General features: G+C 37.2%; 1 protein-coding gene, 1 non-coding gene and 1 pseudogene across 2 annotated transcripts; all 3 read right to left on the reverse strand.

Moving 5' to 3' along the window:
* Positions 1-142: 142 nt before the first annotated feature.
* Positions 143-10,499, reverse strand: LOC127444130 (vacuolar protein sorting-associated protein 37A-like). Its single transcript, XM_051703343.1, has 12 exons — positions 10,064-10,499; positions 9,165-9,239; positions 8,963-9,080; positions 8,165-8,262; positions 6,122-6,332; positions 4,824-4,894; positions 4,407-4,534; positions 4,114-4,172; positions 3,914-3,982; positions 3,070-3,213; positions 741-855; positions 143-629 (listed from the first exon to the last, which is right to left on the reverse strand). The coding sequence occupies exons 1-11, from the start codon at positions 10,171-10,173 to the stop codon at positions 775-777; spliced, it is 1,164 nt and encodes a 387-aa protein (XP_051559303.1). The 5' UTR covers positions 10,174-10,499; the 3' UTR covers positions 143-629; positions 741-774.
* A 618-nt stretch (positions 10,500-11,117) lies between these two features.
* On the reverse strand, positions 11,118-11,295 carry LOC127444475 (uncharacterized; annotated as a pseudogene).
* A 1,380-nt stretch (positions 11,296-12,675) lies between these two features.
* On the reverse strand, positions 12,676-12,883 carry LOC127444476 (small nucleolar RNA U3). The gene has a single exon (XR_007897829.1). It is a non-coding gene; the product is annotated as a small nucleolar RNA U3 (small nucleolar RNA).
* Positions 12,884-13,118: the final 235 nt, after the last annotated feature.

A 13,118-nucleotide genomic window follows, 5' to 3' on the forward strand; every position in this document is an offset into this window, starting at 1 on the left:
GTATACCGTTTTTTAGAGGTTGGATCAGTAGCGTCAAATTCAGCAGAGAACATCTGACACACAAATGTAACACTCTAAAATACTTCTGGTGTCTAATGGCATTAACATTTTTGACCATACAAAACCACATTTCAACCATAACCGGGATTATTCTAAATGTTTTATTAACCTATCAAATTAAATAAACATAATACAATGTCTAATTATAATAAAGCCTTTTATCAACATTATTAAATACAGTATGTCTGTGTCATAGTTACATTTCCGGCAGCATTAACATTGTTCAAAATCAAGTGCATATAAGGCCCAACCCCATTTGTCACATCATCAACTGAACTAATAAGCTTTGAACTCAGCCTGTCTCTGACACCTATTAAACACCATTTGCTCTCCTCTGATTACAGCATTTGGGTCAGAGCCAGACTGGCCATATCCAGACTACTTCTATCTGACCAACTCAACCAGTGTGAGCTTAACACTTTTGGAATCATGTGCAAAAGTCTTTGATTTGAAAAAGAAGAATCTTTTTTTCATTGAAGAATCTAGGTTTGCCCAATCAAGGCTATAGACCACAATATGTGCTTCCTGTCTCAAAAGCCCACTGGTCTGCTGGTAGATTGATCCCAAACCTGTGATAAAGAAAAGAAAACAATGTTTTTAATAAAGACTAAGGTTGAAGCCTTCCTACTAAATGCCACAAGAGTGAAGACCTGCTGAGTTAGGGAACGAGAGTAAATTACCTTCCTCAAAGGAAAGAGCACCAGGACATTCATTCTAATGTGTGGTGGGGAACTGTCCATGTGTGTTCATGCATTGCTGAAGCTTCTCCTCTTTGGCTCTTCTGCAATGGCAAAGCTGGAAAAGAAGGTATGAAACGGTCAAAGACGTCTTTAAAGCTAATGTAACTTTTTCTGTGTAAACATACTTTCTCCCATCCCAACTTAATATGCAGAGACAACTATTAGTAAGCCATTCATAAGTTAATTTTCTCGAAAACTATAAACACTGTCTTTGTGTTGTGCTATGAAAATTGCTCTGTTTGTTTTGAGGGACCCGCTTAGACCAACCCCAACAACGTTACTCAACAACCAAAGGTGTTAATTGTGGGAGGGACTATCTTTGTTTGTCCAACAGCAGACGGGGGGCATAATCAGAAAGCTGTTTTGAAAACAACTTATTTTTGCAATTCCGTTTGTTGGCGCTAGTGGCGCAGAAATTACATACTTCAGCTTTAACTGTAAAGGAATAATCTGGGTTAATTACACTTAAACCATAGGGACAGCATCCGTGGCCAACTGTCCATTACCATGGATAATAATTTCAACGTTAAAGGCAAAAATTAGGCTATGGAACGACATTTCTGGGGGTTTAAAAATAGCGTGTATTTTTGTTGAAGCGCTTATACTAAAGTTAAAAAAGGTTATTATTGTCCATCTAAATCGTCCTTTTGAGGATTACTTTTCTGTGGATGCAGGTAGGTGAACGTCTGGTTGTTGTATTACCAACATTTGCTGTGTGTCGAGTTTGCTCCATGTAAATAGTGATTTTATGAATATAATATCACACCCTTTCCTGGTATCCCTGCATGAATATTAGTGATGGGAAGTCCGATTCTTTTCTGCAAACCGGTTCTTTCGGATGATTTGTTTCAATGAACCGGTTCCAAAAACTAATTTGCCAGTTCTTTTATGTCATCTCGTAATCGTCATGGAATACACGCTCAAACACATTCAATAAAGCCATATGCAAGCGCACATTGCTGATGATTATTACATTTTATTCAGTTAAGTTAGAATAATAAAGGTGTTAACTGTCATCAGTGTTTTAGTCTGTGATCTTACATTTTGGATACGTTTCCTAAATTAAAGTTTTGATAAAATTCCTAAAGCACCCATTACTGACACTGATATACAAACGTGGATTTTCTACATGTCTAAAGCATATAAAGTTAATAAACTAGTCTTAATCAACTTACCCTATATACAGAAACCATGATCCAGCTCATAACAACTTCAAATTTAATCTGCATGCACAATACTCGATAGTAAAATTAATTTACATCTCGACTGAAACGTTTCACCCCCTCATTCAAGTCCTCGGTTTGCGCATGCTCATCAGTTCTCAGTATTTCGAACTGAAAGAGATGATTCTCAGTTCATTGTTCGGATGACTCGAGAACTGCTGTGATCGACTCAATGTACTGCTGAACACGAGAGCTGCTCTTTCCAGATCTGTGTACTGGTGACCCTAGACCGCTTGCGACCGGATCATAATTATACTTTGATAAAACGATAATACAATCAAGTCATAAACATGATGAACGCTACTGTCAACTTGCAGTGATTTCGAGTCCCCATACACATGGCACACACATGCTAAGTGTCAGCACGTCATCATGACTCAGTGTGTTGGACACCTCCAAAAGATGTGATTCTCAGTTCAGTGTACTGTTCAATCAAGAACTGCTGCGAGTGACTCAGCGCACTGTTGACTCGAGAATGGTTGCGTCCGGAGCTTTCAGTCCAATTTGAACTAGTTGGAGCGATTCATTGCAAAGATGAGTTAGAAAAAGCAGATATCACCAGTTCTAGGATCATATTACTCCCAGTTATCAGCTCATTTCGAGTCGGAGTGTCAGGCACGTCCGAGAGACAGGTTAAGATAAAGTAATTTGTGGATCAGTATTGACTCAAGACGTGAACTGTTTGAAATGATTCAGTCCGATTTGGTGAATTGGATCAACTCGTTCACTGAAAAGAACCAGTTCAAAAGAACAATTCGTTCACAAACTGGACATCACTAATGAATATAAATTCATAAGGGGTTTACATAGTCATGGCATGAGTTGAAAGACTGGATATACTAACACTGCAAAGACAAGGCAGGTAAGCGAGTCTCATGCTAACACAAAGTTTAAATGTTATACCTATCATTTCAAAATAGTGTGATTAATTTAATATTTTAAGAATTAATTGTGGTGCTGTATAATTGGCCCATAGACTTCTATTGGAAGTGCATTACTGTTAAAACAACATTTGTGTTGTTTCAATACTTCGGTTGCTTTAATACCGTTCTCTTTTCCATGAAGCTGGCTAAGAAGTCATCAATCTCTGTCTTTCCTTCCAGAAAATGATCTGCTGTCACCTCAGACTCTTCTTCAGCCTGATGAGCTGCTACCTTTAATCTGGCTTGTAGTGCACTCAGACTGCAGCTCTGCAAGTCAATGAAACACATAACAATCACATTTAAAGCAGAACATGCTGTATTTTGTCTAGTCAATTCACCTTGGCCTAAACCAAATGAATGGTGCAATTTAAAATATTGGATAAAATAATAAACTCAACATTTTTAAAAATGGAAACCATATATATTTAGTTTTCTTTCATCACAATATCACAATTAAAAAGGTACACTAATTTCTCATTTATTTTCCTTTATAAATGGACAATTTTGAGCAGTACATAAAGGAAAATCTGTTTAAATTAAAGTTCCAGCCTTAATTTCCATCTAGGTACCCCGTAAATGTCCTTGCCATTGTGTAAATAAGTAATAATTAATAAAGTTCAAGTGCCTGAGCTTGACCAGAGCATATTTCTGAAAGTCTGGTTTACTAATTTATAGAAACACTTCCTTAAATATCAACACTAGAATTTGGAGAGTTCAAAAGGTAGGGCAAAACAGAAATGACCCAACAAAAATACACAATATGGATGCACAGAAACCCCAAGCACAACACGTACACATGAATGCAAAAGCCTGAGTTTTGAATATCAGATTAACAATGGAGTATTATATCTTCCATTTCCTTGTCCATCTAACTTTTTTGTCTATATCAAATACATGAATAATCAAGAAAAGTGAGTGTTTTCCTCTTTCTGTTCATAGTGTCAATGTGTACATGTGTGTGTTTTACCTCACTGAGTTCATGTTGTCTCTGCATCTTGGTTTCAAATACTGACTTCATCTGGGTTAGCTGTTCATACTAGGGGGAAAAAATAAAATAATTCAGAACCTTTTTCATCCTCAAATGCAAAGACTTTGATAATATTGTTTGTGTGTTTCGGTCTATGTGAGCTTGAGGCACTGTGTAAGTCTATTTGCTTGAGAACGTACTTTACACAGCATCTCTTGTCTCTTGCCCTCCAGTTGAGGCTCGAGCTGTAGGTTCTTCTCTGGAAGTAAAATAAATTCCCTGTTATTTGCAACGTGGTCCAAAAACCCAGATCCTAACAATAACAATGTGTATTGTTTGTGGCACATTTGTTATTAGCACCACAAGCACGTGGTCTGGCTTACTTTTTTTGTAAGATCTACAGTAATATATTAGAAGATAAAAACATTGGCAAGATGATCTAACAAACATTACTAACTAACCTAAACTGCATTTTGTTTTTCAGAATACTCACTGGCTATCTCTACAATGTTGTTAACCAGCTCCTCTTTGTCAGAGGTCACTTGTTTTAGCTGAGGCAGACACATGAAGAACTCCAACAACACATCATCTTGATCGTTCATGTCTTTCAGCTGGGAAACACTGTGAGATCATAAAACACACACACACACACACACACACACACACACACAATAAAAACCCAGAAAGATGAACGTAAACAATTTATGATAAAATAAAACCTTCTTTGAACAGAATAAGGGGAGAAAATAATGATCTCCGTTTTAGTATCTGACACTATATTAATTTGGATATTTTTAGCACTCAAATGTACTACAAAAAAAGAAGATCTCATCCATTCTCAGAATAATGATCTAAGGAATAAACATAACCTAAATAAACATATTCAGAAAAGCAGACTGTTGTACAGTACCTAATCCCAGAGAGTTCTGGAAAGGACTCTGGTATTTCAGGCATCCTGTATATGTGTCCATTCAGACCTGACTATAAAGGAAGAAAATCAAGAATGAGCATGTACACATTCTTGTGTTTTTAGTTACTCACATGCCTTTTTGAACCATCAAGTATTACTGTAAAACCAGCACACTTGCCTCATTCTTACTAAAGAATGATATATAGCCAATGACAGGAAATGGGAGGGGAGAATGAAAGGTCTAAATCAGGGGTTTTCAAAGTCAGTAAGCACCCCCTCTGACAAAATGTACAAGACCGTGCCCCCCTTAACCCCCCACCCCATTTTTTTTGGCTGAATTGTGTTATATTATCAAAATTCATCATATTTCTGGCATTGGAGCAATTCACCAATAATGATCAATAACCATAACCTCCTGAGACCACCACGTGACTTCTGTGTGCATTTTCCATTTCATTTTTTGATTTGTAAGTAGTAGCACCTAATAAAAAAAGCATAAAACAAACCCCAAAAAAAAACGAGAAAAAAAAAAAAACAAAAAAAAAACGCCTCATTCTCTAATTCCGCGACTTCCCTACATCATTAGGGGGCCCATTAATTCATGACCACCTCTAAAGCACTACATAAATGCCTAATTTAAATAATCGCACCCTAGGCCCCACCCACTGGTGCTCAGTTCGTAAACAGATAGAGAGCATGACAGACAGGCCTAGTGTGGCCTACTAACTTTTCCTGAACACCAAAGGGGACCCATCTTCCTCAGGGAAGATAATAACATTACAAAAATAGAGAATGCCATGACTCCTTAAAATCTGTTTAGATGTTTGTAGCCTGAACAGCAAACACCTCAAATGGGAACTGATTTTTACAAAACTGATCCAAGCCACATTCGTGAGTGGTTTGAAAACCCATTTCAGACTGAACTGTAAGATCAAAATGTAAGTACCAGTAGTATTTATTTAATCCTTCGGGGCGTGATGTGCATTCAACATTACACACAATATGCAGTAGTGCCTATTACTCGAAATATGGATGTGTAAACTACAGCAATGCTTCCTTCATAACTTATAATGTCTCATGCGCCTCTTGAGTTCAGCACCACAAAATCTACAGTTTCATTGTTCTTTCTTTATTGACAGCTTTACTGAAAATTGACTACACTGCCTGAACAAATGAATCTGATTTGTGTACTTTCAAAATAACAATGTGCAGACAACCAAAAACTAATTAGGATTAGCATTGTGTGCAGTGTGAACAAAGCCAAAGCACTCAAGGGTCGCTAAATGTCCTTTAGGTACCTGGGAATCAGCGGTTGGTACAGGAAGAGGAAGGTCTGTGATGAGTCCATAAGCTGGTGCCACTGGTCGGAGAGGGGCTTGCTGAGGCTCCACCCCTGCATGCAACACAGGGGCAGGCCCGATAGGCCGCTGTCCATCCTGTGGTGGGAAGGCAGGAACAAAATGGAAGCTCTGAGCTGGATAAGGAGGCATTCCCGGTGTTTTGTACATACTAAGACACAAGATGAAGAAGAGGAGAAATACAGTTGAAGTCAGAAATTTACATACACTTTAGCCAAATAAATTTAAACTCAGTTTTTCACAATTCCTGACATTTAATCGTAGAAAACATTCCCTGTCTTAGGTCAGTTAGGATCACTACTTTATTTTAAAAATGTGTAATGTCAGAATAATAGTAGAAAGAATGATTTATTTCATGTTTTATTTCTTTCATCACATTCCCAGTGCGTCAGAAGTTTACATATACTTTGTTAGTATTTGGTAGCATTGCCTTTAAATTGTTTAACTTTGTCAAACATTTAGGATAGACTTCCACAAGCTTTTCACAATAAGTTGCTGGAATTTTGGCCCATTCCTCCAGACAGAACAGGAGTAACTGTGTCAGGTTTGTAGGCCTCCTTGTTCGCATATGCTTTTTCAGTTCTGCCCACAAATGTTCCATGGGATTGAGGGCTTTGTGATGGCCACTCCAATACCTTGACTTTGTTGTCCTTAAGCCATTTTGCCAAGGTATGCTTGGGGTCACTGTCCATTTGGAGGACCCATTTGCGACCGAGCTTTAACTTCCTGGCTGATGTCTTGAGAGGTTGCTTCAATATATCCACATAATTTTCCTTCCTCATGATGACATCTATTTTGTGAAGTGCACCAGTCCCTCCTGCAGCAAAGCACCCCCACATCATGATGCTGCCACCCCCATGCTTCACAGTTGGGATGGTGTTCGTCAGCTTGCAAGCCTCACCCTTTTTCCTCCATACATAACAATGGTCATTATGGCCAAACAGTTCAATTTTTGTTTCATCAGACCAGAGGACATTTCACCAAAAAGTAAGATCTTTGTCCCCATGTGCACTTGCAAACTGTAGTCTGTCTTTTTTATGGCAGTTTTGGAGCAGTGGCTTCTTCCTTGCTGAGCAGCCTTTAAGGTTATTTCGATATAGGACACGTTTTACTGTGGATATAGATACTTTTTATTCCTCCAGCATCTTCCAAATGTCCTTCGCTGTTGTTCTGGGATTGATTTGCATTTTTCACACCAAACTACATTCATCTCTAGGAGACAGAATGCATCTCTTTCCTGAGCAGTATGATGGCTGCGTGGTACCATGGTGTTTATACCTGCATACTATTGTTTGCACAGATGAACGTGATACCTTCAGGCATTTGGAAATTGCTCCCAATGATGAACCAGACTTGTGGAGGTCCACAATTTTTTTCTGAGGTCTTGGCTGATTTCTTTTGATTTTCCCATGATGTCAATCAAAGAGCCATTGACTTTTAAGGCAGGCCTTTAAATACATCCAATTGACACCAATTTGCCAAGAAGCCTATCAGAAGCTAATTCACTAATTGCCTTAAGGCTTGACATCATTTTCTGGAATTTTCCAAGCTGCTTTAAGGCACAGTTAACTTAGTTTATGTAAACTTCTGACCCACTGGAATTGTGATATAGTCAATTAAAAGTGAAACAATCTGTCTGTAAACAACTGTTGGAAAAATGACATGTGTCATGCACAAAGTAGATGTCCTAAACGACTTGCCAAAACTACAGTTTGCTAATATGAAATCTGTGGAGTGGTTAAAAAATGATTTTAATGACTTCAACCTAAGTGTATGTAAACTTCTGACTTCAACTGTATAACATACAAATAAGCAGTTTTTACTGTTTTTCCAAAAAAGCACAAATTATAGATTTTCCTTACTACAGAACTTATTAGATGAAGCACAGGGCAGTTCTCACAACAGAATCCTAGCATACTGACATACAACAGTGTGGACAAAGGATTTGATGTAATTTCTGGTAAAATATTGAAATCTACTCACAAAGGAAAGGTGGGACCTGACATCAAGGCAGGAGGACTTTTCCAGAACTCATCTAGCAAACTCTGAATTACTTTTCCTAAATCTGAATGCATTCCAAACTTCATTGAAAAGGAAAGAAAAAGCAAGAGAGTAAAAACAGATTCAGCATGTTCTTTCATACATTTTAGATGTACACGCACATAGCACTTTATTAGGAAAACTATTATCCTAATAAAGTGCCTGACGTGGTCTTCTGCTGTTGTACTCCATCTGCCTCAAGGTTCGACGTGTTGTGCATTCTGAGATGCTATTCTGCTCACTACATTTGTACAGAGGGGTTATCTGAGTTACTGTAGCCTTTCTGTTAGCTCGAACCAGTCTGGCCAATCTCCATTGACCTCTCTCATCAACAAGGTGTTTCCGTCCACAGAACTTCTGCTTACTGGATGTTTTTTTGTTTTTGCCACCATTCTGAGTAAACTCTAGAGACTGTTGTGCATGAAAATCCCAGGAGATCAGCAGTTACCAAAATACTCAACCCAGCCCATCTGGCACCAACAATTATGCCACGGTTGAAATCACTGAGATCAAAATGTTTTCACATTCAGATGGTTGATGTATCAGCCTGATGTTATGCATTGCACTGCTGCCACACGATTGGTGGATTAGATAATCGCATGAATAAGTAGGTGTACAGGTGTTCCTAATAAAGTGTTTTGCGAGTGAATAATGTACTTTAGTAGAGAATCATAACATATAATACATGACATACAGAAGAATAGATTCCACATAAGTAATAATAAATCATAACAAACTTACATTAGTTATGAGTGGGCTGGTAACCACTGTCCCATTATTACCATCTACTAAATGATGACCTACTGGTGGGAACAAGCTGACCACTGGTTTCTCTTGAGGGAACTGTGGTGGGAGCAAACTGTGCATGATAGCAAATGTAACAATATATTAGACACCAGTGACATTCATGCAAATTAAATTGATATCACACGTTTTAACTTACATATTAAGAGTAATCGTTGAGTTGTTGACAGTAAAAGGAAGTCTGTACTCCACATCCTTCTGAATTTCAGCAAGACTGTGGAGAGATATCATGTGCAAGATTAAGTCACAGGCAAATAAGACCCACCAATTAAAAGAGTGAAATGGCCAATCAGAAAACTTTGAGCCTTACTATCTGATCGTCTAAAGAATGGAGGACAAGGAATAATTTTGGGAAACATGTCTAGAAACAGTCACTCTTTAATCATCCTCTTCATTTGGTACCTTACACTTATGATGGGTTGTATTACAGTTAGTAATAATACAGTTAGTGTTACAGTTCTATGCAAAGAAACGGAGATCAGGTTTTGACCGGATTTTGATGAAATAACCATTGAAAACTTAGGTTTCAAAACATATGCTCTGGATGACTAAAATATTTTAAAGGTAAAGTAAAAACAGCTTAAATAAAAAAGAAATGTCTTTATCTGTCTGATGAGTAATGCTGACAAATACAGTGTACCATGCCACTATGACCTGTCCTCATGTAAGAAGGGATCTGAAGTAAACTATGAAGAGCTAATACTTTAATCTGAAATACATAGAGAACGTCATCAACACAAGCACACCAGCACCGATCACTCATATCGGGTCAGTAAGAGTAGCACGTGTGCTGTAGCCCCAGCAGTGAGAAATATCGAGTTGTTTTTTTTTGTATTATACTGACTGTTCAAAAAAACCTAATGAGTTGCTTACCTAGACAGCATTATTTTACATTACACGCGCGTTCGAATATTCGATGCTACCTAGACAGCATTATGGGTATCATATTCGCGTTTGTACGTTCTATTGTAATGTTCGAAAACGCGGTCTATGTAGGCAACTAAATAGATTTTAAATCATTGTTTTGGTGTGACTTACTTGGAGTGAGCAGCTTTGAGCGAGTCGATCTGTCTCTGTCTTTGTTTCTGTAAACTGTTCAGAGGAGGGATCGATCCGGAGCCCTTGGACAGGGGGAAAATCCAGTTCATTCTCGTCTGCCAAAACACAAACTAAAGGCTTGAATCTTGTCGGCGGTGTCGGTTTAAAGAGGCCTGACAAAATGAAACAGGAATTCAATAAATACCCATCGCCATCATTAGCATTAGCTGCGGCTCTATCTAGTGTTTTTAATAATATTAGCGACCTAACACCTGTTTACATGTGTACATATGAAACGTAAACGAAACGCTTGTTACTGTTTAAAAAAAAAATAAGCTAAGGTCTGTTGAGTTTTAATGACAGTATGAGATATCAAGCTGAAAGTCTGAAGCGCACGGGTTCGGAAGAAAACAACGCGTGTGAGCGTGACGTCAGCCGTTCAACGCTGCTTACATCATGACTACCAGCGGGGAGGAGTTTAAAGAGACACGGACCTTAAACAGAGAGCCCTACTGTATACCTGTATGCTTTGGCTTTAATTTAATTTTTCTAGCACATGGATGGCATTTGTTCTTGTTTCATTAAAGGTTTTTATTAAATTGAAAAAGGTTTAAGTGTTTTAAATGGGGAAACATTTACATTGCGTGTGAAAAGTACATTATAAGGCGTCATAAATAAGGTGTCAATCAATTGAAAATCAAATGTATCTAATTAAACTTAAGTATTAAAAGTAAACTAAACTTTTTTTTCTTACCTTTCAGTATATCCTGAATAAATCGGGAGATGTGTTATCAAATTAATTAAAATAATGTAATTATTAAAAAATATATTTCTTCTAAAAGCAACATTTACCACATAGGACACCACTATAAATTCCGATTAAATAAACTCCCATGATTTAACCTAAAGTTTCAGTATAAGTAAATAAACGTTATCCATTACTTTAACCAACATCAACTGTAAACACTTAAATTATTACTATAACTTTCTCATGGAAACTTTACTTTGAAGGCACTTTTAATTTACTTTAAATCGACATTTAACTATGATACACACCACTCTGTTCCTCCACGCTGCAGAGAGCAACAAGGAACGGTCATCAATAATACACAGCACATGACATGAATCATTACTCTGTATTCATTTCGCGCTCAGAAAAGAGTATCCAATTGCATCATCGTGATTTGATCCTTAGTTAAGAACAATAGATATGACCCTGAAAGTATAATCTTCACTTTTTTTAAGCAAAAACTAACTGCTGTCTTTTCTGACACTCTTTGTCTCACCGACAGTGGTTCAGCTGTAGTTCGTTCGTGCGGGCCACTAAATAGCGATGAGTAAAACAAACACATGAATAAGATGCATTTCCATAAACCTAAACGAGAAGACTTTCCCCCCTTAATTCTGAAACATGAAAAACTGTGAACTCTGCAATGTGTGGAGAATTGTAATATACCGTACTTTGACTTGCAGTAAGAGTATAGACTGTACATTTACATTTATTCAATTAGCAGACACTTTTTAAGTTGACTTAGAAATTATAAAACGTTCAACACAATTAATTAATACTAGTGAGTGCAAAACTAGATTTTATTTTGAATGATAACAGAGACGATTTAGAAGAGATGGACCACTTCTATTAAAATAAATGAGAGAAATCGAACGCCAAACAGATGCAGAAAAATAAGTCCCGCCTTACAGGTAAAAGAGCCAATCACATTTTAGATAAAGACATCGCCTGTCAGTCAACTCGAGAAGCTGAACAAGCCTGAAAAATAGCGTTTTGTTTTAGCGTGATATGAGCTGATGAAGCACAATTTATGTTCCCATTGTTGTTAAATTTTATTGCTGATTTACATTTTTTTTTTTAATTGTAATATTGACCAACCGTATTGGAGATTTCGGTCTTTCCTTATTCATGATGATAGGAGCTGTACTTTTATGCCACTTGTTTACGTGGAAAATAGCTGCCAATTATTATTTTTTAGCAAATAAGTCCACTTTTCAGGGGGACACCGAAATCTCCAAAGTGGTTGGTCAAGATTACGATCAAAGAACATATTTTAAATCAGCAGTAAAATCTGACAACACTGGAATCATAAACTGTGCTTCTTTACCTCAAATTATGCTAAACATTTTTTATTTTTCAATTTTCCCAGCTTGTATAGCTAATGCGCATGCGCGTTCTAAAGGCGATTGACGGATGATGTCTATCTAAAAAAGTGATTTAGTTTTTTAACTTGCGGGACTTCCTTTCTACGTCCGTTGGGCGCTCAGAGCTCCTTGGTGAAACGTTCCAGCTTCTCTCATTCATATTAATAGAAGGGGCGCCAGTGAGTGCAAAAGTAGACTTAACTTTGAATTTTAATAAAAGCGGCTGTGAAATGAATGTGTAGCTATAATCACGTAACAGCTGAGACTACTGAACAGATACTCTCACCTTATATCATATATTCACACATTGATAATTGCAGTAAATATCTTTAACATTAACTACAAATTGTGTAAAACATTGTACCAATAATAACTACGTCACTCATCGTCCTTAATTACACCCAAAACCTTAACGTTGCGTATCAAAATCATTTAAAATTTAAATTATTACTTTTCTAACCACTCCGTTCTTACTCCTTCTCTCCTCACCATTATTATAATAAGATACGTTCTTCAATGAATTAGAGCACATGATATTGACCATTTCTCTGATTCACGCTCATATAATAGGATCGAAACTAGTCATCATAGTTTAGGAAAATCATAACTTTCGACATACCCTTCTTAATTGCACACTACAAAATTAATCTCTGAAAGTATAGTCTTAACTTACATATGCAAATACCAGCTCATCTCAGTTCTGACACTCTCAGTCTCACAGACAGTTACAGTGTTGTTTACTCAAGGGTAAGACCTACATTTCAACTGTTCCAATAAACTTTTATGCTCTGAAGCAGCAGTAGCTACTCAACACGCTTATGCTGTCATCATTCAATATATTTATGTATATTAATATCACGTTTATGCAATGAGGTGTTCATTTTCAAGAGTATTTACGGGA

This window comes from Myxocyprinus asiaticus, chromosome 7, assembly GCF_019703515.2.
Source record: "Myxocyprinus asiaticus isolate MX2 ecotype Aquarium Trade chromosome 7, UBuf_Myxa_2, whole genome shotgun sequence".
Classification (NCBI taxonomy): Eukaryota; Metazoa; Chordata; class Actinopteri; order Cypriniformes; family Catostomidae; genus Myxocyprinus; species Myxocyprinus asiaticus.

Excerpts from the sequence above, each read along its gene's own strand:
- LOC127444130 (XM_051703343.1), bottom strand. The coding sequence starts at position 10,173 with ATGAACTGGATTTTCCCCCTGTCCAAGGGCTCCGGATCGATCCCTCCT. Across the intron at positions 4,895-6,121 it reads TACCAACCGCTGATTCCCAG|TCAGGTCTGAATGGACACAT; the intron begins GTACCTAAAGGA and ends CTTCCTTTATAG. Across the intron at positions 4,535-4,823 it reads CCAGAACTCTCTGGGATTAG|TGTTTCCCAGCTGAAAGACA; the intron begins GTACTGTACAAC and ends ATGATCTCACAG.